Source organism: Staurois parvus, unplaced genomic scaffold (genome assembly GCF_062004578.1).
Source record: "Staurois parvus isolate SC_StPar_1 unplaced genomic scaffold, SC_StPar_1.0 ptg000818l, whole genome shotgun sequence".
Taxonomy (NCBI): Eukaryota; Metazoa; Chordata; class Amphibia; order Anura; family Ranidae; genus Staurois; species Staurois parvus.
Window position 1 is genome coordinate 1,284,372 of NW_028318614.1, and position 26,614 is coordinate 1,310,985.

A 26,614-nucleotide genomic window follows, 5' to 3' on the forward strand; every position below is an offset into this window, starting at 1 on the left:
CAAGGAGGGGCAGGAGAGGAACAGTGTATACACTGAGGTAGCAGTGTATACAGAGAGGCTCCCTCACTGGCTGCCACTATATGTCAGTACTGGTTTTTAAATGCAATTGCCGGCTTTTTTTTTTTTCTTCACCATAGCTCAGAGAATGAGCTGTCACTTTCCCTGGAGCTAAAGGAAACTTTTTCTTTTAGCTGGGGAAAGAAACTTTGTTTCTTTTAGCTTGGGGAAAGTGACCGCTGATTCTCTGAGGTATAGTGAAGAAAAGAAAAACCCCGGCAATTGCATTTAAAAACCAGCACTGACATACTGTATAGTGACAGCCAGTCACTGTATACACTGCTCCTCTCCTGCCTTTCTCCAGTTTAGAAATCCTTCTGTAACCAATGCCATCAGTATGTTTTGCAACAATAAGGTTGCGAAGGTCTTGAGAGAGCTTTTACCCCTCATGAGATGTTTCTTGTGTGACTCCTTGGTAAAGACACACCTTTTTATAGGCCATCAGTGGAGACTGAACCAGCTGATATTAATTTGAACTGACAAGGGGCTGGATTCCTTTCTAATTACGGATAGATTTCAGCTGGTATCATGGCCTTCCATGTCTTTTTGCACCTCCCTTTCTTCATGTGTTCAATACTCTTTCCCTGTGCCATTCCATTTTATTACACATAACTTAATTTCTGAACTTCTTTGTTTTGGTTTATTTGTATGTATGGATTGCATGGGTTGTTACCGATATGTGGTGAAAATTTCATGCCAATAGCATGTTTAGAAATGCACTATATTGCCAAAAGTATTGGAACACCCCTTCAAATCATTGGGATTCAGGTGTTCCAATCATCTCTATGGCCACAGGTGTATAAAATGAAGCCCCTAGGCATACAGACTGCTTCTACAAACATTTGTGAAAGAATAGGTCACTCTCAGGAGCTCAGTGAAGTGGTAGGCCCACGTAAAATGACAGAGCGGGGTCAGCGCATGCTGAATCGCACAGGTGCAGAAGTTGCCAACTGTCTGCAGAGTCAATAGTTAAAGGCCTCCAAACTTCATGTGGCCTTCAGATTAGCCCAACAACAGTGTGAAGAGAGCTTCATGGAATGGGTTTCCATGGCCGAGCAGCTGCATCCAAGCCTTACATCACCAAGTGCAATGCAAAGCTTCGGATGCAGTGGTGTAAAGCACGCCGCCACTGGACTCTAGAGCAGTGGAGACGTGTTCTATGGAGTGACGAATCACGCTTCTCTGTCTGTCAATCCGATGGATGTGTCTGTGTTTGGCATTTGCCAGGAGAACGGTACTTGCCTGACTGCATTGTGACAACTGTAAAGTTTCGCATAGGGGAATTATGGTGTGGGGTTGTTTTTCAGGGGTTGGGCTTGGCCACTTAGTTCCAGTGAAGGGAACTCTTAAGGCATCAGCATACCAAGACATTTTGGACAATTTCATGCTCCCAACTTTGTGGGAATAGTTTGGGGATGGCTCCTTCCTGTTCCAACATGACTGCACACTAGTGCACAAAGCAAGGTTTATAAAGTGTCCATTGAGTCCCAACCTCAACCCAATAGAACACCTTTGGGATGAATTAGAGCTGAGACTGTAAGCCAGGCCTTCTCGTCCGACATCAGTGCCTGACCTCACAAATGTGCTTCTGGAAGAATGGTCAAACATTCCCATAGACACCCTCCTAAACTTTGTGGACAGCCTTCCCAGAAGAGTTGAAGCTGTTAGAGCTGCAAAGGGTGGGCCAACTCAATATTGAACCCTACAGACTAAGACTGGGATGCCATTATAATTCATGTGCATGTAAAGGCAGGCGTCCCAATACTTTTGGCAATATAGTGTATATTTACTGAGAAAAATGGTGACGTGTTCAATACTTATTTTACCGCTGTATATGCTATAAGTTTGCTTTAGTTTACACTAGCTTCACCACAATCTCTGCGTTCTGTGTGCATTTCCATGTGTCTGCTTTCATCCAATTGTGATGCATATGTAATGTGTTCCAGTGAATTATTTTCCTTTTTTTCACTTGAAGAGTTTCTATGTAATAAAGAACATCTTGAAATTTTATTTGTCTATGCAGTCCCCTAAAAAATGTGAATTTTGTCCTCCTAAAAAAAAATGGCTGTGCTTGTCTTGACAAGGTCAGATTGGTCAAGCTGAGGACTTTGAAGCACCAATTATTTTTATTGCATATTCTGTGTAGGAAAGAAAGGAGAAGGAGGAAAAATTTCTGAAGGAAAAGCAGGAGAAAGAAGTGCAAGAGCAACGGAAAAGTTCTGTAACAGAGAGAAGTAAAGAGAAGTATCAAAAATGGTTGCATAAAAAGAAAGAAGAGGAACAGGAAAGAAAGCGAAAAGAAAAAGTATGTATTCAAACCCATTAAAGGCTAATTTCATCCTCCTCTCTCCGTGTGTGTGTGTGTGTGTGTGTGTGTGTGTGTGTATATTATATGTGTGTGTGTGTGTGTGTATATATATATATATATATATATATATGTGTGTGTGTGTGTGTGTGTATATATATATATATATATATATATATATATGTATGTATATATATATATGTGTGTGTGTGTATATTATATGTGTGTGTGTGTGTGTGTGTGTGTGTGTGTGTGTATATATGTGTATATATATATATGTGTGTGTGTGTATATATGTGTATATATATATATATATATATATATATATATATATATATATGTGTGTGTGTGTGTATGTGTGTATATATATATATATATATATATATATATATATATTATATTATATATGTGTGCATGTATGTATATATGTGTGTGTGTGTGTGTGTGTGTATGTATATAGTGTGTATAATAAAAAAAAAAAAAATATATATATATATACTATTTTTTACATTTATCTCAGTCTGTGAAAGCCTGTTTTCACAGACCTCAATACCTCAAGCTGAATACTTCTCATATCATGTCATTAGATATATTTAATTTCAAGTTTAATTTCAATATTTTAAAATAACGTGCAGTGATCCTGTCATGAAGGTCCTTGCTCAGGCCCTTCCTATTATAGAGTGACAATTCCCTGTCCCTGTCTCCTAGTTGTGATCCTGCATTTTCACCCAGCCACATGCCCTTCTATATAATTGCAAATGTCTATTTCAACACACATTATCTAAGCATAGTCCACCGTTTGTCACTATCATTAAATCTGTTCTGAGAAATGCCATGCAGCCATAACTGGTGTGCATGCGTGTAGACAAGAAGTGTCTGCAAAGAGGCTGCAGGAGATCAGCAGCATTGAGATGCAGCAATACCTTACAAGATAATGCCTGCTGATCCAGCCGTAGATCAGTACAATATATATATTCTGAAGGGGTTAAAGAACCCAAGGTACTTAAAAAATTTTTTCTTTGCCTACATACCCCGAAAGCTTGTCCTCAAAATTGTATGTTAGTGCAAATAAAAAAAGTATCACGGACAGTACTCAATTGTTTCTTTGCCTAAATAAAACCCATTTAGATGGTACTTCTTGGTAAACTTTTAACCGCTATTCTTTTTGAAATTGCTGTCATTTATTTTTCATGCTCTACGTTTTCTTACTTTTTCCATGCACCTGAATTTTTTTTTTCTATTTTAAGCTATATTTAGTATTTTTCTAAATAGATTCGCTAACAGTGGTTAGAGCTGAAAATAGTTTCTTGCTAAGCAGGTAGAGCTGTTCCATGAATGAAAGCCCTTGAGCACTAATTAAAATGTAATTTTCTTCTGTGGTGACTGAACGAACCCTTCCGGAAGACCCATACTATTTACACTTTAACCATTTTGTGGGCAAAGCACATTCTTGAAGCCCTGAATTACAATCCCTCCTGGAAAAGTAGAGGATATTAATAAGTTCCATAAATACATTTATGGAACATTTGTAAGATCACAAATAACAAACCTTGCTGAGGTAAAGAGCCCAGGGGAGACTGTAGAGCAGCCTATATTTTTTTAATGAACTGTGCCGTGATCGGACACAGGCCTGTCCTTGCAGTTTGCAGAGCACACTGCTTCCCACATTAAGAGGCCATTACAGATATTACATGGCACGTTCAATGGGCATTTTGCATTGCAGATGAAAGAGATGTAGAACCTCTCTGCATACCTTCTTTTTTTTTCTGAAGGAGGCGTCTAGCGTTCTGGTACCTGCTTCACAGCCTTTATGAAAAGGTGAATGAGGGCAGAGGTAATGAGGAGGTAATTGGGGTCTTATGTCTTTTTTTTTTTTTTTTTGCAGGAAGAAGCTGAGATACGTCTAACTGAACAGAGAGCTAAGAAAGAGAAGGCAGAGCAGATATTCAATGAATGGCTGGAACAGGCTAAAAACAAGCCACGGCCAACTTTAAACAGCTATGGCTATGTCAATGGGAAATTAACAGGTATGTTACTTGGGGAAATTGAAACCCAACTCTTGCCCCCTTCCAGCGCAGCTGAGCTGCAAGGGTTAAATACTTATTTTAGTGGTTGTAAACAGTGAGGTAACTGGCCTCAGGGGATACACAGAAACAAATCCTCTTGCATAAGTTGCACCTATTTATCTGGAGTCTCTATGTCTGTTCAAAGTGCAGAATTTATAAAGCTTGTGTGAGCTTTCACAAAACTGGGCAGGTAGCTGTAGTTACACACTTCAAAGTTCAGTGAGGATAGATTAAATGTATAAGGAGTGGGAAATAGAAAAAAAATTATTGTCCATTCCCTTTTGAATACGGTTTTACTGGTACCACACTCATAATGGAAAATATATTGAATAGAACTCTTACCAAGAAAAACTAGTGGGGCTTTAAAGGTACCAAACCACATAAATAAACATAAATTGTACAAAAATGTAATAACAGTTCATAAAATTGAACACCTTTTATTAGGTTAAAAAAGAACCACCAACAGGTGGAGCATGATCATCAAACATATATATGAAAAGTCAGAAATTACAATAGATGAGACCTGGCAACAGTAATTGTTACTGATGTCCTAGATGCAAAAAAGGTGTCACGGCATCAGCTATATAGAACCGACAGCTATAGCCTCAAGACATCAAGGTTGGGCTGTGGAGAATGATAGACATAATGGTACATGGCTAACAACTTGGAAACATGAAGTGGTACTTGGTTGGTATAGAATACCTAAACAGATAGTATCATAGATGTTAGTAAAGAAATGGTTTCCACTTTGGATCATGAATAGGCACTTAATTTCAAAATTTCAATACGTTTGGAAAACAAAACACAAATTCCTACAGGAAGCAAAGACAGAACTGAAGACATATAAATCAATATATAATCATACAAAATTATACAAAAACCAAAAATGAATAAAAGGTTTAACAGCAAATTACCAGTTGATGATACCAGCACATTCCCATATAGCTCCTGGGAATGACCAACGGTGTCATTGGCAGCTTATCTGAAAGACCGTAATTGCTCATTGCTAAAGGAACCCTTAGAAACTTCTGGAGGAACCCTTGGGTTCTGTGGAACCCTGCTATAGAGGGATATGGTTTGTTCATATTTCACGTCTGAGGTTTACAACCACTTTAAGGAGTAGAGTAAGAGGATGCATTACTCACCTGATTGCCCCTCTGGCCAGAGTTGTCCCCTTATCCACGAAGCTTCAATCTGTGGGCAGCCTCTTGGCATTAGCACATACAATGTAGGGCTATGAGCCATGTACTGTATGTAGTGGGGATAAACGTGATGGCGGCCAGGAGCAACTTAGAGAGGAGGTTGCAGACCAAGTTGCACCGCTGGGGGAAGCCTACTGGAGTGGAAATCAGGGGTTATAGGAAGAGACTGCATTACGTGTCTGGCTCCCTGCTCTAGAGCTCTACTCTTGCTTTGATCTGTGGGTGGTCCTTTGCCATATCACATAAAACTTTGGGCTTTTAACCCTGTATTGTACGTGGTGGGGCTAAGGATGTAGCGGCTGCTGAGAGGAGGTTGTGGGGGACCAGTTGCACTGCTGGAAGAAGCCTGCTGGAGTGTGGAAATCACTGGTTACAGAAAGAGGCTGCATTACTAACCTGACTCCATTTTCTCGCGCTGTCATCTTTTTCCTGAAGCTCTTGTCTGTGGGTGGGGTGGTCCCTCAGCATTATCACATACAATGTAGGGCAGGATTAGGCAACCCTAAAGAGGTGGAGATCTACCTGAACAACATGGAAGAAGTCAAGGATCACCGGGCACAGTGCCGCCTCCTCACCCCTGTCGTACAACCACATCACAATCACGTGTATTGCATGGCAACATATCGCCATTTCACCACCTGTCAAACACACTCAAATCACTTATCAGAGGAGCAGCAGTGCCTACTGCACTTGTGAATGAGCCCTTAGTTGTTTTTGGCAGCGGCACCCTTAGGGCTCGTTCACGCGTAAAGTTGAGGGGTGGTAAAACCTTGCAGTTGAGTAGCAGTTTTACCCCCCCCCCCCCCTCAAAGTCCCAAGGGGGTAATTCTTTCTTGAATTATATTATATACTGCAGGTGTAGCACTTCCGGAGCTTTGGTACGCTTTCTGAAAGCGTCTAAAGGAGTCTATGGCTAGGCGCAGCCAACCTGCAGGATTCAAGAAAGAATTATCCCCTTGAGACTTTAATGCAGCTGGCAAAACATCACACAAATATTTATAAAAAAAAATCATATATGCTTTATTGTACAAAAATACATTAAAAGATTCATTGCATATTAATCAATTGATAACTCTGATAAGCTGTTCTAATGATATAATCCCTTTAATGGGTCGAAGTAACACAACATTCCCCGAAAGTTCCATCACGTTTCAATCATTCAAATTTAAGATCTTCCTCGGGGCATGAAACAAAGGGGATCTCTAAATAAACACATTGAAAATTAATACAAAATCATTATAGTACCTTCAATACCAATTAAGTGATCTCCGTTTTCATGCTTACAGCACATCAATTGAACATTTAATACATGCCAGAGCAGTCCTAAAAACAATGGCGTTCAACACAGAATTGTATCTTGCGGCAGATAATGGTGTGGGCAGTCTGGTGGTACATCGGTGGCCCTATGGACATCTCAAATTATTGGCAGCAAGGAGAGCGCAGCCCACCCTCATATATATCATACCATCATGAAAAAACAAAATATTAGAAAAAAGGGGGCACGTTTAGAGTGACAAACCATTCTAAATCTATCTGCAAGCAGTATACTGACCATGCATGGGGTGAAACAGGGAAACCCAGATTGGCAGGAGAAGAGATGGTATAATCTCCAGTCAGTTATAAATGCCCTCAATCACTTCATCTATAATACAAGCCCATACAAAGCCTTATAAGTTTAATATATGGCCAGAGAAAGATAAATCTATATATAGGTACTAACCAGTACACTGTATTAATGGATACATAGTTAGTCTGGCTGAAAAAACACAAAAGTCCATCCAGTTCAACCATTAAAAAAAAGAAAAAAAAAATAAGTTAGAATCCTATACCCACAGTTGATCCAGAGGAAGGCAAAAAAACCCCAGCAAAGCATCATCCAATTTGCTCCTGCTGGGAAAAAAATTCCTTCCCGATCCCCCGAGAGGCAATCGGATATTCCCTGGATCAGCTTTACCTATAAATGTTAGTATCCAGTTAAATTCTGTGTATCTAGGAAAGAATCCAGGCCTTTTTAAAGCAATCCACTGAGCTGGCCAGAACTAACTCTTGAGGGAGTCTATTCCACATTTTCACAGCTCTCACTGTGAAGAAATCTTTCCGTGTTTGGAGATTACATTTCTTTTCCTCCAGATGTAAAGAGTGCCCCCTTGTCCTCTGTGATGACCTCAGGGTGAATAGCTCTACACCGAGATCACTATATGGACCACTGATGTATTTATACATGTTGATCATATCCCCCCTTAGTACATACCACTATTTCAGGAGGTGGGAAAAGCACAAATCAAAACCCCTGGGCAGAAGTAAAAAACTCCACTTAACATGGTAAGATTACATGCAAAAAAATAAGAGAAAATAGGTCACTAAGTCTTCCCTGTGCTAAACATTAAACAGCCATAATGTGCAACAACCTGCAAGAAAGCTACAGGTACACTGCACTGCACGGTGTGCGTAAATGGCAGTGCATCAGTGTGAAAGCAGTCCTTTACCATTATGCCCATTGTGTTGCGATGTGTGAACTTCTTTCCTGGTGCTGGCACCACCCAGGAGACCGGTAGCTGGGATAAGTAGTGGAGTGCAGTTGGTATTACTCCGCATGGGACAAGAACCAGCACTACAGAGGAGGCATCAGCTTATGCGGCTCTTGCACCCTGCTACAGCTCCAACTTTACAGGTAGTCCCTCTGCATTGCACTCTAATGCTCTGGGATGGCGGTTCAGCCAGATCAGACCGCGATTTACCAGTCACCTGGCCAGTTGGTAGGGCTGTCAACCTTGTATTGTAAGTAGTAAGGCCAAGCATTTGAGAACGGCCGAGAGCAGCTTAGAGAGGAGGTTGCACACCAGTCGTAACACTGGAGGAAGCCTGCTGGAGCAGGAATTCGGGGGTTACAGGATGAGGCTGCCTTCCTTGCCTTATTCCTTGCTCTGGCGCTGTCTTCTTCTCCCCAAAACTCTTGTCTGTAGGTTATACCTCAGCATGATCACATATAAGGATTGTTATCCCTGTATTGTACGTGATGACGAGCAGCTTGGAGAGGAGGATGCGGGGGACTGGTCACACAAGGATACCTGTCACGATGGGGAGTCAGGTAAGTAATATAGATTTTTCCAGGGACTCAACACAAACATCCAATGCAAGGGTGTCTTTATTGGTGTGCCCAGAGTTGGGTTACAATGGCTTAGTGGTTAGCACTTCTGCCTTGTGACACTGGGTCCTTGGTTCAAATCCTGGCGAGTACACTCTGTGCATTGAGTTTGCACGTTCTCCGTTGGCTTGCATGGGTTTCCTGAGTGATCTGGTTTCCTCCCACACTCCAAGGACGTGCTGGTAGGTTAGTTGGCTCCTATCTAAATTGGCCCTAGTATGTGTATGCATGCAAGACAGTGATCTTGGATTGTAATTTTCCTGAGTACAAAATGTAAATAATGTACATTATGTAAAGTGCTGTGTAAATTGCTGGCACTATATAATGTCTGTAATAAATAGAAGAAAATTGGTGCTCCTGAAGCAGGAAATATTTTGCACTTATAGCAACATCTGCAGGCAAAATCTGGTATTGCAGTTTGTCCACTAAGATGTAAGGGTGCTTTGTTGGCATGCAAGACAAGTCTCCAGAAGGGTTCCTCTGACGTTAAAATATTAAAAAAGAAAAAAAAAAGAAAAGACCACTCCACAGTTGTGTAGTTTTCATTAAGCATAATTTCTGGGCAAAATGTGAGAACAATTATATGTGCATGCCAGTAAACACTGCAACTGTGCTAAAGCAATACAATCTGCTTACTTTATCTTAATCTGAGTTCAACTCCACTACATCCACAAATCCAAAATGGTCCCTTAAACATCAGTAGAGAGGGCATTAGGAGTGTACTTCTGGAGTCTGTAGTTCCATTCTCTGATTCCTGCATCGCATCACATTTACATTTTTATTATACAGAAAAAAAATGAAATATCACATGTACTTAAGTATTCAGACCCTTTACTCAGTACTTTGTTGAAGCACCTTTGGCAGCAATTACATCCTCGAGTCTGTTTGGGTGTGATGTGACAAGCTTTACACACCTGGATTTGGGGATTTTCTGCCATTTCTTCTTTGCAAATCCTCTCAAGCTCAGCCAAATTGAATGGGGACCATCAGTGGACAACCATTTTTAGGTCTCTCCAGAGATGTTCAAAAGATTTCAAGTCAGGGCTCTGGCTGGGCCAATTTGAGACTTTCAGAGTTGTCCCTAAGGCTGGCCATAGACGAGCCGTTTATTGGCCGAATTGTCGGCTGATAAACAAAAAAATCGGTCATTGCTGCCACCAATGCTTACAAAAAATGCCCGTTTTTTGTGGATTTTCCAGCATGACCAATAAAAAGAAACGAGAAGATCCGCGAAAAACGGCTGACGGCATTGCCCCACTAACGGTGTGACTATCGGCCGATTTTTCGTTCGGGCGAAAATTCGGTCAATAATCGACCCGTCTATGGCCTGCATAAGCCATTCCTGTGTTGTCTTGGCTGTGTTCTTAGGATCGTTGTCATGTTGAAAGGTGAACCTTTGAGCCAGCCTGAGGTCCTAGGACTGTGGAACATGTTATCTCTGTATAACTGAGGATATCTCTGTACTTTGCTCCATTCAGCTTTTCAACCCTTACCAGTCTCCCAGTCCTTGCTGCTGAAAAACACCCCCACAGCATGTTGCTGCCACCACCATGCTTCACTGTTGGGATGGTATTGGGCTATTGATGAGCAGTGCCTGGTTTCCTCAAGACATAATGTTTAGAATTGAGACCAAATAGTTCAATCTTGGTTTCACCAGACCAGAGAATCTTGTTCCTCACAGTCAGAGTCCTTCAGGTGCTTTTTTTTTTACAAACTCCAAGCGGGTTTTCATATGTTTTGCACTTAGGAGAGGCTTCCATCTAGCCACTCTGCCATAAAGCCCACATCGTGCAGGACTGCAGTGATGGGTATCCTTCTGGAATTTTGTCTCATCTCCACACACAATCTCTGGAGCTCAGTCAGTGTGACCATCGGGTTCTTTGTCACGTCTCTTACTAGGGCCTTTCTCCTCCTGATTGCTTAGTTTGGCCAGATGAGCAGCTCTTGGAAGAGTCCTGGTTGTGCCAAACTTCTTCCATTTGAGAACTATGGAGGTCTCTGTGCTCTTGGCAACCTACAGTGCATCAGAACTTTTTTGTAGCCTTTCCCACATCTGTGTCTTACAATAATCCTGTCTCTGAGCTCTGCAGAATTCTTTTGACTTTATGGCTTTTGCTCTGATACAGGATGCATTGTCAGCTGTGAGACATTTTATAGAGAGGTGTGTTCCTGTCCAGATCATGTCCAATCAATTTAATTTACCACAGTTGGTCTCCAATCAAGGTGTAGAAACATCTCGGCAACAATCAAGAGACATGGGAGGCACCTGAGCTAAACTTTAAGTGTTGCAAAGGGTCCTAATACCTATGCCAATGTGATATGTCCGTTTTTCATAGATTTGCAAACATTTCTAAAATTCTGTTTTCCCTTTGTCATTATGGGGTACTGAGTGCAGATTAATGAGGGAAAAAAATGAATTGAAAAAACTGTAGTATCATGCTGCAACAAAACTAAATTGAAAAAAGTGAAGGGGGCCTGAATACGTTTATGAATGCATGTAATTCTCTTGTGACAGGTGTATATGAAGTAGCTGAATGCAAGTTGTACATATGGCTCTACATTAGGCTAGATCTGCACTATATTTCAGTGGTTCTGCATGCACAATTAGCATTTTGGTATTACTAAAAGGCAAAACTTTATTTCTTTCATTTTGTTTAGAGTTTTTCTTTTGCTATCTGTGACGCATTGTGGAGATATCCCATCTCTATCCTGTTCTAATATCGTCAAAAGTGGAAGTAAAAGAAAAACCCAAATTTTAGGGTTGACAACAGTAAACAGGATAAATAGAGAGGGGGACACAGACAACAACTTAAACTGATAGGTGTCCTAATTCATCTCCCCTCTATCCAAAACAAACAAAAGGAAATGAGCCTTTTAGTGATATTTTAAGGAATTTGTGCACTTTCTCCATCAAGTATGCATTTGCCAGCACTAAAGAGTTCTGTTTGGAGGCGGGAGACCAGCTCTGCACTTGGCTCAAAAGTTAAGTCTACCTTTTATTCCATGTTACACCCATATTTAGGATTTAACATGGTGGCAAGCTTCCCATCCCCAAACCACACCCTTACAGGATCGCGATGATCTTTTCCCCAGCAGGTCCTTTTTACTTTTTAAATTTTGTGCAACTGTGTGGGCAGAGCCACAGAGATCTGTGAATGAAAAACCTACAAGTCCCATCTTCCGCCATGGCAGAGGGACATGTAGTTATTAATGGGACACAAGTATGTTAATTAAAGCACGCATAGTCCATTGACCGTTGCAGGAGACTGTACATTGCAGCGGTGATCCACTGATCGCAACTGCAATGCTTTACACGCTTATATGCAAAATATAATATGTTCACAGAGTTTTTTTTTCTGCAAATGTGGGTCCTTTTATTATTTTTTTTTCAAAAGGTGGACTTAGCCTGAGCATGTAATTACAGCTTGGGAGGACAGCAGGCCTTGATGCTTGAAACATTTCTTTAGTAAAGTTATCCCAGTTTATTGGCATTTTTTTGAGAGGCCATAAAGGCAGTTAATAAAGGGCTGATTTGCTTTGCTCCTACCATTGTATCCCCTTCCTTGGATCTTCCCAGGGTGATCGGTAAGTGCTATCTGGTTTAAGAAGGCATTGTTGTGTTCCATAACATTTTAGTGAAGTGCTTTTTGTTTCCTTTTTGGCAAACTAATACTACTTGACTGGTTATAAATCTACATCAGATAAATGTTAAAGTTGAATGCAAATTTTCCATTAGATTTCATCGCAGAAGTGTCTGAGCCTTTTTAAGATTTCTTTTATAAGCATGAAAACAAATGTACATTTTTTTCCCCATTTCAAATTTTACAACCTATACAATAGTAGTGCTTTATGCATGGTAAATACATTTACTGCTTTTCTGGAGTGGAGACAGGCCAGGCATGCTTTTCATACCTTTGTTGGAAGCTCATAAAGTGCTGACAGTTTTCATTGCTGTCTGAAAACACCCCCCTCCCCTGTACATAACATATGCCAGAGCTTGCTCTTAGGGCTGCTCTGAACTGTTTGGTGCTGTGTCCTCATGGCCAATACATCCTGACATTGTGAGCTTCACACATTCCTGCTGTCAGCCAGTGTCTAGGCATCTGTGTTCAGGAACTGTGATAGTCAATCATAGGTCACTCACTCACAGGTCCTATATTCCTGGAGAGACAATCTGGGGTACTTGCTATGGCATGTGTATTTGTCACACTCATCCACGTGATTGACAGATAGATAACCTTCATGGTTCACTTTAATGAGTACAGACAGAGGGTAAATAAATCATTTCATTCCAAAGACCATGTTTAAATGAAGGACATTGATACAGAAAATTCAAATCTATACAATTTAAGTTCAATGTTTGCTTAATCATGTGTATATTCATATAGTTAAAAAAAATGTACAGCATAAAGATCACAACCTGTGATATTGTCAGCATAGAGAGTGTGTTCTGTTTATGGTATTTGCTTAAAGTCACTTGCTGACCCGCCACAGTATATAAACTGCAACGGGGCAGCAGCTAAAGGCACCGCGATGTACTGGTACATCGCTGCCTGTTTCAGGCGCACTCCCATGCCCCCGCCCCCGCCCCCCTACTCTTCTGTGACTTGACACTCGCGGGAGTTCATCAACAGATCCCAGCCATGAATCATGATTTGAGGTTTTTAAGTGGCACGCACACTTCAAGAGTGGAAGAACATCACTGGAAGACGACGAGAGATCAGGAAGACCTTCAATGAGCTCAACCCCAAAAATGCCCTCTTCTCAAAGATGACGATCCAGCTCAAAGGTCCTCATTTTGATAACATTGTGGATATCCTGCGATTTTCCCAGTTTCACACAGAATTTCATATTTGCTCTTTGTTGTAACTTGCTATCCTGATGAAATAGCAGACGTGGTAATGCACATGGTCAGAATAGCACCAGTTGCACAGCTCCCGATGTACACAGGACAATGTCTTTTGGCATACTGACTTGTGAAGTTCGGTGCTCCCTGTGATTGTGTCTGCAGCCTTGTGCTGCCATCTGTTGGCGTATTACAAAACTAAACCTTTTGATACCACTTCGTATATCACATCCACATCAAACCTCCTACCATCAATATCATGCAGTATAGTAAAGCCTGATTTGTTTCTGAGGTCAAATGGTCCTTTCCCCAGAGCCTACCAGTCGTGGATTATACATAAAAATATCTGTATTAAAAGATATACAGTACATATTAATGTGTTTGACCTATACTGCAATATTTGTTTGATGGTGGTATGTGGTGCGTACTGTTGGATCCCATAGAGATAGTCTGGGAAATCATCTATCTGTGGCAATCTTGAAACCCCCCTGCAGTTTACTTAAAGTAGTTGTTAAGGCTCACTTTTCTTTTTCTTTAAAATATAAAAATGTTTTACTTACCTGCTCTGGTATTGCAACTGTGCGCTGAGGGGGCACTTATGCGGGCACGCTCCTGAGCTGGTCTGTGTGCGTCCTTCGACACGCACAGAGCAGTTCAGCCCACTCCCTTCTCACTGGATTTGACTGACAGCAGTGAGAGCCAACGGCTCCTGCTGCTCTGTGAGTCCTGTGAGGAAAGTAAGAGAGAAGCACTGCTACAGATGGGCATAGCACTGGATCGAAATAGGACTCTGGCAAGTATGTGGTGGAGGGGAGCAGGTAGCGGGACACTTTTTACCTTAATATAGGGTGTGCATTAAGGACCACTTTAATTGCATTTGCTTAGATCTGATACTAAATGAAAAACGAGAGACAATATTTGTAAAAGAAAAGGTTATACTAAAAACTTAATAGTATACTCCAAGGATAATAGAAAATGTAATCTTGAGATGCATGCAGGGATTTCAGTTTTTAACCCAAACGCTGCTATAGCACAGCAGTCCATCCCACTTCCTTTTTCTGGAATCTGGTGATCCTGGAACATACCTGGTGGTCATACTGGAACACTCTCCATGCTGCTCATCATACAGTGAGGCTGATGTAAGATAAATTGCGGGTTCCAAAACATTACTCACAAGAAGCAATCAGATTCAAACCTGCCTTCGAGGTTTAGATGTGATTGATGAGGTAGAAAACGGAGAGAGGATGTAACACAGCACGTTTCAGGAAATATGCTCTCACTGACCCTGTGAGGTTGGTAGTGCATGCTGTGAATACAGTGAATTTATAAAAAGGCAGTTTCAGGCCCCTTTCACATGAACATTCCGATCGGGTCCACCTGTCTTTTTTTTTTTTTTTCCCCCCAGACGGACCTGATTAGAACCTCCATTCTCCTCTATGGAGCAGCAGGTGTTAATGGACATCTGCGAAAAATAGACGGATGGGGATCATTCCCCTTCCGTCCAGTGGATTGGATCAGATGACAGTTGGGTGTAAATGGACAGGCAGTCCGTTTACATGCGACCACCCATAGATGAGAGTAGGCTGTGTCCATGTCCGCTCTGCATAAGCTGAGTGTACATGGACCTGTCATTCACCTGCTCAGCAAGGATCAGTATGAAAGGACCCTTGCAGTGGGTATGGAAAAGAATCACCCCCCTTTAATTAAAATAATCACATTTTGTTGCTTTGCGGCCTGAGAAGAAGATAGACATTATAAGTTGCACGGAGTAAAATGGATAAAACAAAAAAAGCTGTCCCAAGTGAAAGATAGGTATTACACCAACATGTCAGAAAAAAAATTTAATTCAAAAACAGAATCACCAAGTTGCAAAAAGGATCACCCCCTCCTAAAGATGACTTGTAAACTCAGTCAGGTGTAGCTAATCACCTTCTCAATGGCACACAAAGCCATTTGACTTTCAGCTGTGGTCATTTTGATTAGCTCAGCATGAAAAGAGCTTTCCTGGAGCATTTCATTCCCAGGTAGTGCAACTGAAGCAAAAAAATCAACTATGGGTGGCAAGGTACTGTCAAAAGATCTCAGGATACAGTTGTGGACAGGCACAAGTCAGGAGATAGATACAAACAAATGTAAAACGATTTATCAATGCCTAGAAGCACAGTAAAGTCTATTAAGAAGTGGAAGATATTTGGTAAAACACAAACCCTCCATGGATAAAACTGGTCAGAGAGGCTACCAGGAGGCCTGCAGCAACTCTGAAGCAGTTGTAGGAATTTGACAGAGTGGCCATTTGTGTGCATGTGACGTCACAAATTCTCCACAAATGAGGGTTGCAAGAAAAAAGTCAGTCCTCAAGAAAGGCCACATGCTCAGTCACGACTGAGCTTTACCAAAAATGCACCTTGAAGATTCTGAGGCCACATGGAAAAAGATGTTCTAGACAGATTTGACTAAAATTGAATGATCTGGCCTCAACACTAAACGATATGTCTGGTGGAAATCCAATACAGCTGACCATCCAAATAACACCATTCCTACAGTAAAGCTTGAAGGTGGTAATATCCTTTTATGGGGGCGTTTCTCTGCAGCAGGGACTTGGTCACTTGTCAGGATAGAAGGAAAAATGGATGGGGCAAAATACAGTTACATTCTTAAGGAAAATCTGCTGCCCTCTGCCACAAAGTTGTGGGAAGGTTTTCCTTCCAACATGACAATGACCCAAAGGACACAGCACAAATTACCACACAGTGGCTGGAGGAGAAAAAGGTGAATGTCTTTGCATGGCTTAGTCATAGCCCACACTTGAACCCCATTGAAAATCAGTGGAATGGCTTGAAGACTTCAGCCCACAAATGGTCACCATCAAATTTAAATGAACTTGAGCAGTTCTGCAAAGAAGAGTGGGCATATATCTCAAAGTTAGTATAGATATATCCCAACAGACTAAAGGCTATAATTAAAGCAAAAGTTGGGTCAACAAAATACTGACACAAGAGGGTGATCCTTTTCCAACTTTGTGATTCTGTTTTTTATTTCTGACATGTTGGTGATATATTTTTCACTTTGATGTTATAAGTTGCACTGCGTAAATACAGCTGGATAAAAATAAACTGTCTGTCTTCATTTCAGGCTGCAAAGCAACAAAATGTGATTATTTTAAAGGGGATTGATTCTTTTCTATACCCACTGTAGGTAAATAGGGGCAAGTATTTTAGCAGATCTGCTGTGTGCTGGAATGCTTTAACAACTCACTGATTGGTTTCATTAGTTGCCTGGAATTGTAATTTATAGGAGATATATATATATATATATATATATATATATATATATCTTCTTCTTTTTTTTTTTTTTTTTTTTAAGCTGAAACTGTCATAGCAACCTTAGTATACAGTAAATTGAAAGAAAGTGAGACAAATAGGATAAACATGGATTTTTTTTTTTTTTTTTTTATATTAAAGGCTAATGGCAGTCAAAACATTTTAGTTTATGGCCAGAGTGACTTATGTCTGACTGTGACCCCATCAGGGTGTCTTTCCCTCACTGCTCCCTGTGGTACCCGTCAAAAAAATAGGAGGAGAGGGGGTCACTGGGACAGAAAGACACAAGAGGCTTTAATCTTTCCTTGCTCTACTATAAATGTGTTTTTTTGTTTTTTTTGTAAGTATTCCCATTGGAGGAACTTCCTGACAGGAAGAGAGGGGAGCTTTTCTCTAATGGAGATATAAAAGCAATGCAAACCTGAAAATGTCTCTAACCCTTCCTTGCAAAATAAATAGTTTTGCCTGGAGTCAATTTAAAAGAAAGTAGTGACATTGTTCTCTGTACGCTTTACAGAGTGTGTTAAGGGACCTAAAATGAAAAAGAAAAAAAAGTGTGTGTACACACACACTATATTACCAAACGTATTGGGACGCCTGCCTTTACACGCACATGAACTTTAATGGCATCCTGGCCTTAGACAATAGGATTCAATATTGAGTTGGCCCACCCTTTGCAGCTATAACAGCTTCAACTCTTCTGGGAAGGATGTCTACAAGGTTTAGCAATGTGTCTATGGGAATGTTTGAAGCACATTTGTGAGGTCAGGCACTGATGTTGTACAAGAACGCCTTGCTTGCAGTCTCCACTCTAATTCATCCCAAAGGTGTTCTATCAGGTTAAGGTCAGGACTCTGTGCAGGCCAGTCAAGTTCCTCCACCTCAAAATCTCTCATCCATGTCTTTATGAACCTTGCTTTGACACTGGTGCGCAGTCATGTTGGAACAGGAGGGGCCATCCCCAAACTGTTTCCATGAAGTATGGGGGTGACTATCGCATGTTATAGAGAGTTGGGGAAGATGCCAGTAGAAAGGGAGAGTTTGAAGATATGAGTTAGAGCGAAGGATAGAGCCACAGGGTGACCATAGTATGTGCAAGGGAACTGGACAGGTGGTTAGGTGGGCCTTCGAGAAGTTTACTAACTTCCTCTAATTGCAAGTAGGTTAAAGGAGTTTGTGATAAAAAGGTCTTATACATAGGGGAGTTTGTTACAGACAGAGCAGGCATTCCACAGAGCACAGGAAAAGGGGAGGCTGGTTCTAGGAAGAAGAGGAATTGTAACCAGATTGTGTCCGCTGATAGAGAATAGGGGTGCTGGGTGTGTTGGTCAAAGGAAAAAGATGGGGAAATGTCTCCAGGTGTTAGGAGAAGCAGAAGGGTGAGAGAGGTAATATGAGTATGATTTATATTGAGGGACAGGTCCCAGTGTCCTGGAGGTTTTATTAGTATGTGGGTTCAGAATTAGCAGGAGTTGATGAGTGCAGTAATAAGGTGAAGACAGGAGTGAAGTTGATCTATATAAGCTGTGGGGTGGAGAAGAGGGGTGAAGGAGAGAGTTTGAAGAGGATACAACTGTGAGAAGGGGGAGTAGGGAGTGCATGTTACAAAGTGGTGAGATGAAGATGCAGACTGGGTAAGAGATGAAAAAGCTGGGTAGGGAAACAGGGCACCTGTAGTCTGTTTAGTATTTGGAGTTTTCTGCTGTGGCTTCTTGCTTTGTGCTTTCGCTGAAGTGCAGAGCCCAAGTGCAATGCCCAATGCTTTATCCAAGATTAATACTTTATCCATGATGATAGTTGCCAATGCTATCCCTGGCTGTGCCTCCCCTGAGGAAGGTTTAAATTTATACTAAGTTGGGTGGGGGTATTGTCAATTAATCAATTAGGAATGCATAGGAGAGACACATGGCTAGCAAACTTCTCACACCAAAAGTGGACTACAAGAGAGCAGGAGGGAAGAGTTGTAAGATTAGGATCAGCTCATAAATTTGGGTATGACAATAAGCAAAATAAACACAGTAATATGGACAGAGCTAAAGATTTTGGAAGTAGCAAAAATTACCAATAAGAACATTGATAGTATCGAATCAGCTTCAGTTAGAGGTGGATTTTGAAAGCAGGATAGATTACCATATAGCACAGCAGTGCCAATTAGCAGTGATTCATGGCATGGGAGATAGTACTGATGGATATTGCTCGCAGACATTTACCTGTGATGGGATAGAGAAGAGTTATTCAGATAATGCAGAGCCGAAGTGCAACGCAAAATACTTAATCCAAGATTACCGTAATACTATATCCATGATGATAGTTGCCAATGCTGCCCCTATATCATCACACTTTTAGATGATGAGCGTCTTCATTGTTGGGGGTGTCTTTTAACAGGCTGGCATAATATAGTCTGTTCCTAGCAGTATCGATACCCCCAGGAACACAGATTTAGCTGGTTTACCAAAGTGTTGGGTCATTGGACCTCAAATGGAATTCTTGTTCTCTCTTATACGTGCTTTTAGCAGGGACCAGAATCAAGCACTGTGGCCCAACTATGTCAAATAGCATGTTCCTGTAATCCCTTTAAATGTCTATACAAAAGCAAAAGCAGATGTGGTAACAATCAAGAGTATAAACTGCTTCAGTACAGTACATTAAGATTTTGGAGCTTTACTATAGCAGGAGCAGAAAAGATAAGTTTTGAATACAGGGTAGCAAATTGGTGATCACTGAGAGTGATCTCACCCAGGGGCGGACTGACAACTCATGGGGCCCCCGGGCAATAGGAGATCGTGGGGCCGTGTCCTTGCCCAAACTCAAAAAAGCCTATGAAAAAGGTACGTGGGGCCCCCTACTGACCCCGGGCCCTTGGGCAGTGCCCAAGTTTCCAAATGGTCAGTCTGCCCCTGATCTCACCATTCTCTCAGCTTTTAAGAAAAAAAAATAAAAAAATGTTTTAAGGTTTACAAACATATTATACTTGCCTGCTCTGTGGAATGGTTTAGCATAGAGCAGATAAGTATAACACGTTTGTTATTTATAAAAGCCCTAATCCTCTCCTTCTCGGGTCCCTCCAGTGCTCCTGGCTCCTCCCCCTGTCGATTGTCCACCATAGCAAGCTGATTGCTATGGGGCCACAAGCACAGGCTCGCTCCCAAGCCGGCTTTGTTTGTCCATTGACTGGCTTGGCACTGCCCTGCTCCTCCCTCACTGGTTGTGATTGACAGCAGCGGGATCCAATGGCTCCCTCTGCTGTCTGATCGAATAATGAGGGAGAGAGCTGCTGCTCTTGTGCAAATCATTGTATTGAAATCAGGCTTAGGTAAGTATAAGGTGGGAACTGTAAGCATTAAAAGGGATTTTTTTTTTTTTTGTTTTTTTACCTTAATTTAGATAATGCATTTAAAATTGAATTCCAAGCGAATATAAAGAAACATTAATGCAATTGTGTTTATTAAAAAGGTTTGCAGTGTGTGGAAATCCTTATAAAAGCATAGTCCATCTTTTGTGAAAATTTTATAAATGCTTTACACAATAATTAAGAAAAAATGTGTGATTCACTTTTCCATTAGAGCCCACAGAGTATTGCAATGGATGCAATGCACAGGCTCCTGAAGACTTCTTCCTCCCAGCCCCAGATCTGTACAAAGATATGAAACTAACTTTATGAGGATGGAAAATGTTAAGTCAACTATAAGTGCTGTGAGGTCACCGCACTTGTGTTCCACTGAGATCTGTGACTCCCTCTTTCGTGGTGGAAGATAGGACTTGTCTTTCTATTCATAGATCTGGTCAATAAAATATATATGTTCAATTTGAAAAAAAAAACTTGATCCTGCCAGAAATTCAGTGCTTTACTGTGAACACCTTCTCTGTTATCTCAAGGAGAGGAATCCGCTCTTCATTTCTTATCATGACCATTTGGAAACTCGGGCACTGCCCGAGGGCCTGGGATCAGTAGGGGGCCCCATGAGATGCCCCTGGTACCTTTTTCATAGGCTTTTTTGAGTTTGGGCAAGGACTCAGGGGCCCCATGATCCCCTATTGCCCGGGGGCCCAATGAGTTGTCAGTCCGCCCCTGGAAAGGATTCAGTAGTTTAGCAAAAGACAACTGGGCAGAACTGACATTATTTAGTCCACAAAATGCTGTGTGTTGTCAGCCCACAAGAAGATATGTGAAGCTGAGTGCATATCCGTTTTTTTTTATACTGCATCCTTTGCAGGTCAATATTTACTTATTTCTTTGGCTTTAAATATGTGTGCTTTCTGCAGAGCAGGCAGAACACCTATGCCCAAATGTCAAAGGGGTTAAGAGTTTTCTTGTGTTTCTCCGTAACAGATATGTTTTAGTTTTGAATGTTTTAGCCTTTAGCTGTGTCCATGTGGGGCTTAGCACTTAATAAAATGGTAAGAATGGCAGAAATAAACTTTTTTACAAAACGCATATGTTGAAATAAACTGCTATGTGGGTTAATATAACTATCCATTGATAAGGTCATAATAAAACAGATGTGCTGTCTGCTTGACCCTCCCTCCCTTTTCCCCATTCACCCACTTGCATGTTTTCGTGTAAACCACATGTCCTGCCATTTCCTTTCCTCAAATTGTGCATTCTTATTTGTTTAGGATATTACGATGGAAGTTCTTGCCCTGCTCCAAGTTTTGTTAATCCAGTACCTTGGAAACCTATCCATGTACCTCCACCATCAAAGGAAACTGTCAAAAATCCAAATGGAAAGAAGAAGAAGAGAGCAGTTTCAGGCTTCTCGTATCGGCCTACTACAGTTTTGCCCTATAAGCCCAAGGACAATCTTCATGTTGGTGTAGGAATGATCAAGAGATAACTTTCATCAGATATACAGCAAACATGTTCAGGTGAGGAGCAAAGACCCAGAAGGAAGGTTCAAATTTCAGCCAATTCCTGCTGAATCCGCTGAAATTTGAGCTGCGGGTGGTTCTGTTGCTGCTACCTGGCTCGACAAGAGACCAAACATAGTGGAAAATTACTAGCCAAACAGTGCCTACGTATTATCAGATGCAGGCACTATTTGTCAGCACTACTATCTTCAGGCAGCTGGGGGTGCTTTAAAAGAAGCCTTTACTAATCTCTAGCTGCAGCAATGTGGAGCAATTCATCCTCAAAGTTCATAGCAGAAGCACTAAAAGCGGAGCCCCGGTCTCCAGTAAAAAAAATAAGTCGGCAGCTACAAAAACTGTAGCTGCTAACTTTTAAAAAAAAAAGCCATTTACCTAGCCTTCGATCCAGCGGCTTCACAGCTGGGTGCCCACTGCGTATGCGTGAGTAGGGCTGTGCATTGTGAATGGTCCCACAGTCTTCTGGGAACGGTCACGTGTTCAGGTACCCGCTTCTCGTCAAGGAAGCGGGGGACAGGTCATTAAAGCAGAACTTCCCCTTTTGGGTGGAACTCCACTTTAAGTGTCTTTTCTCCATCTTTCAGATTTCTAATCTCTAATGTAAACTCATAGTAGGAGCTCTGGGAAAAGGAGCATGAGGTAACGAGATAGTGGTTGTGTTGTGTACTTTGAGGATGAATTGCTCCACATTGAGGGCTTGTTATAAAGTACACTTGCTGCATGTTATGAATCTGTAAATGCTGAATAACCATGGTTTCACTGTAAGGAGAAACTATTGTGGTTTTCATCTCAATTATATTTCATTTTTTAAAGTTTATACATTTGTAAAATGTTTTGTATTGTGTTTTATTTATGTAAAATCTTTGCTTTATAAATACACATTTCGGCATAGAGTGTACACAATACAAGATTTCTAGAGCATTATGTGTTTTCCAAAAAGAGAACACAGCAAAAGTTGATTTCTTTTTAGAATGTTTTTGGTGTTGATTTACTAAAACTGGATCAGCTCTACATAGAAATCAACTTCCAAGTTTTTGGGGGTTTTTTGTCAACGCTTAATTGAACAAGCTGAAGTTAGAAGCTGATTGGCTACCATGCACAGTTGAATCAGATTTTGCACGCTCCAGTTTTAGCAAATCAACCCCCATGTGTTTAATTGAAACTTTGGATGGAGCATGTAGATAGCAGAAGGATGGAGCTAAGTCAACTCATTCACTTGTATCTATAAATTTTAGCTTTAGCTACTGAGGTTTGTAAAAACATGCTTTTTCAGCAAAGTAAATAAAAGAACTTTGACAATGTGAATGAGATGCTAAAGCTTAAAGTATGTTTAAAGACTGTTTTTTTTTTTTTTTAGTTTTCAATAGAGTGGATAGGGATTAGAGTGCTTGTCCGTTTTTTATCGCTGTCTGGGCCCGCGTTAGGGAGATTCACCCATTCTATTTGTTCTGTTTACCATTTCATTGAAAGTGAAAGTAAAAAAAAATCCCAAATTTCAGGTTGTCCCCACAGAAGTAAAAGAAAATCTTCCAATGCGGACATTGATTCTAGTGACCTGGGGGCCTTCATGGGATTCCCTTTAATTTGTAGAGATTTCCTCTTACTTCCTGTTTGGCTATAGGACAGGAAGTGAAGGGATATCACCCCAGTGGGACACAGATAAAAAAAATCTAACTGATTATAACCCTCCCTTGCCCTATCCAAAATGAAAAAAAAGTTTTGCCTATAGTTCTACTCTAACCTGCTATTTTATATTTCATTTTTTTTAAATCCTGGCTGTAACAAACAAAAATACATACATAACTATTATAGATTCCCTTTAAATGAAGCCTTTAGACAGAGAAACATATTAATACACTTCTTTTCGTAAATGTTAGCATTTTGGCTATCTTTGGCTTTAGTGATCTCATTACTGAGTCACTGACCCTGAGCAAGTATGCAGAAAATGCAGTCGGTTTCTAAGTCCAGCATGATAGCCAGGAAACTGGCATTTTCAGGAGGCAATATGCATATTTCTAACCATACTAATTTCTCTAATGAATTAATAGAGAAGCAGTGAGCCCAAAAGGTAGCCAGTAACAGCCAGGAAGTATGTTGCTAAAATCCCACTGTTGGAGTCACCAAATTATATATACCGCCATTGGTGAATGCAGACTACTGTAATCTCCACCTTTCATTGGAATTATCACCTTTTTGGTCGGCTGTCTTTTTGAAAACAACCACATACTTGTCACTAATCAGCTTGGATCTTTGCTGCGCTCTCTACTTGGCATCACACATCCTCTTCTTAAATATTTCCATACTATTAGGTCCTGCGAATATGCATTATGATCTCCATTTATTCCAATGAAAGGTTCGTATTCTAGTTCTGCCAAAAGGAAATGTAGCATATACATAATATTAAGTGCTTCTCTACTTTGACAGATAACACAATGGGATTGATTTAGCCTTAGTTCACATCTGTGCTGGTGATGCCACTGAAGATCTACACGAAAATCCGTGCAGCCGCACCACTCGCACAGAGAAATGCAGACCCGTGGGCGGGTGCCATTAATTCTAATGGCACGCCGCCCGCACTGGAAACCGCAACCGTACTGGGAACTGAGGTTCCCATGCAGGCTGCGTTTTCAAAAGAAGTGCAGGGACTTCTTCCCTGTGTGTCTTGGGGCACGGGAGTCCATTCAAATGAATAGGCGCAAAACGCGGCCTGCGTGGCCGCATATATGTGAACCAGGGGTTACTAACGCTCCAGAGTGTAAAATCTGGTGCAGCTCTACAAAGAAACCAATCAGATTCCAGGTTTTATTGTCAAAACTTAATTGGACAAGCTGACGTTAGAAGCTGACTGGCTACCATGCACCAGATTTTTTCACTCTCCTGTTTGAAAAAATCAACCCCCGTGTCAAAAGATTGACTTCAGTGCTGGAAGCATGTAAGGATCCTCTACTCATGCACAAGCCCTTGTCAGGAACACAGTCTTCTGCATTTAAATGCTAGTTCTTGTACATTTGGGACTTGTGTACATGGGTGTTACTGTCAAAAGCTGCTCAAATGAATGCTTTGAAACGCAAAAGCTAGTGTTTGACCTGCTTTGCTCGCAATTCAAGCGCATATCACATAGGATACAAATGAAACGTAATGCAAAGCAGATCATTGCAGGCCCAAAACTGTCATTCTGATGACCTACACTTTATGTACAATTCTTAAGTGGACAGGCAGGTGTGTGTTTTTTAATCACTTGATCCTACAAACAGCATCTTAGACCTGGTTACTCACTGACCCTGTATACACAAATCCAATGCAAATAGCAGGTAGTACAGTGTGATATTTATCCTGTTTTTAAAGTTACACATGTAGATTACAAGGTAGAAGATTTAAATTATATTTGAAACTTTTTGTTCCTTCTTGGTTGCTTAAACAAAATGTTGAGAAATGCAAAATCCATTTTGCTAACTGAAAAACAAAACTGCTGTCTGTAGCAACAGGGATTGTGCTGATATTTTCTAGCCAGTACAAAGAAAACTTACATTGGAAATGTTTAGTTGTTGTAACAGGACCCCTTTGTGCCCCAGTTTTGTTTTTATGTCTGCACTTTGCAGGAGAATTTTTAGACAATTTTGTAAAAAATAAAAGTGTAATTTTAAATTGAACTGAAATGTTTTGGCATTGTTTTAAATGTAATGTGCCTTTTTTTTATATTTTTTTAACAAATTAAAACAGATTAACAAACCCTTGAGTTTTTAGATCTATGCAATTTATGCTTTGACATGGCGTGTCTTTATAAAAATAATTAAGAGTGTTTATCATTGTTTAACCGCTTCCTGACCTCCCTATAGCAGAAATACTGCTACAGGGCAGCACGGGTGCGCAAAATGATGTGTGTATATATACACTATTTTGCATTTCCGGGTAGGGGGCGCGCCCACCCTACCCATGCCGCCATTCGTGGCTGTCAATCACCGAGTCCCGGCCGGTGATAGCCAAGCATCTCCGACGGGGAGGAGAACTGTTTGTAAACAAAATAGTTCTCCTTGTCAGCTCGTGCACACTGCTTACAGTAAAGCACAGGGACACAGCACATAGTAAAACAGCACACAGTTAACCCTTTGCCCCTCATGTTAACCCCTTCCTGGCCAGTTCCAATAGTACAGTGTCAGTGCTTTTTTTTTTTTTTTTTTTTTAGCACTGATCACTGTATTGGTGTCACTGGGGATGTCAGTGGCACCAAGTCAGTTCCCCATGAGTGTCAGAATGCCCTCTGCAGTCCCGCTATAAGTCACTGATCGCTGCCATTACTAGTAGAAATAAAAAAAACTTCCCAGTATATATACTGCAATTTGTAAACGTTATAACTTTCACGTAAACCAATTAAGTTACGCGTATTGGGATTTTTTATTAGCAAAGACATGTAGCAGAATACATTTTTGTCTAAATTTATGACAATTTGATTTTTTACATTTTTTTATTGGACATGTTTAATAGCAAAAAGTCAAAAATATTGTGGTTTTTTTCTCAAATTTGTTGGTCTTTTTTTTTTGATAGCGTAAAAAATAAAAAACACACAGGCGATCAAATGCCACTGAAAGAAAGCTCAATTTGTGAGGGAAAAGGACGTAAATTTCTTTCGGGTGCAGCGTTGCATGACCACGCAATTGTCAGTTAAAGTAACGCAGTGCCGTATCGAAAAAATGGCCTGGTCAGGAAGGGGGGTAAATCCTCTGGAGGGCAAATGGTTAAAGAATTCAACTTCCCAGGCTGGGTTTGGCTAACACAGGCTCTTTCAACTGGGATGCCTTGGCAAAATGAC

At 40.9% G+C, this 26,614-nt stretch overlaps 1 protein-coding gene across 2 annotated transcripts in view; it reads left to right on the forward strand.

Annotated features, from left to right (window-relative positions):
* CCDC34 (coiled-coil domain containing 34) overlaps window positions 1-25,536 on the forward strand; it is a 61,061-nt gene extending 35,525 nt beyond the window's left edge. For both annotated transcript variants that reach the window (XM_089654961.1, XM_089654960.1), the window contains exons 5-7: window positions 2,204-2,362; window positions 4,248-4,389; window positions 21,559-25,536. In XM_089654961.1, coding sequence (XP_089511087.1) covers window positions 2,204-2,362; window positions 4,248-4,389; window positions 21,559-21,776 — 519 coding nt within the window. In that variant the 3' untranslated portion in view covers window positions 21,777-25,536. The remainder of the gene's footprint in view (window positions 1-2,203; window positions 2,363-4,247; window positions 4,390-21,558) is intronic.
* The last annotated feature ends 1,078 nt before the right edge of the window (window positions 25,537-26,614 follow it).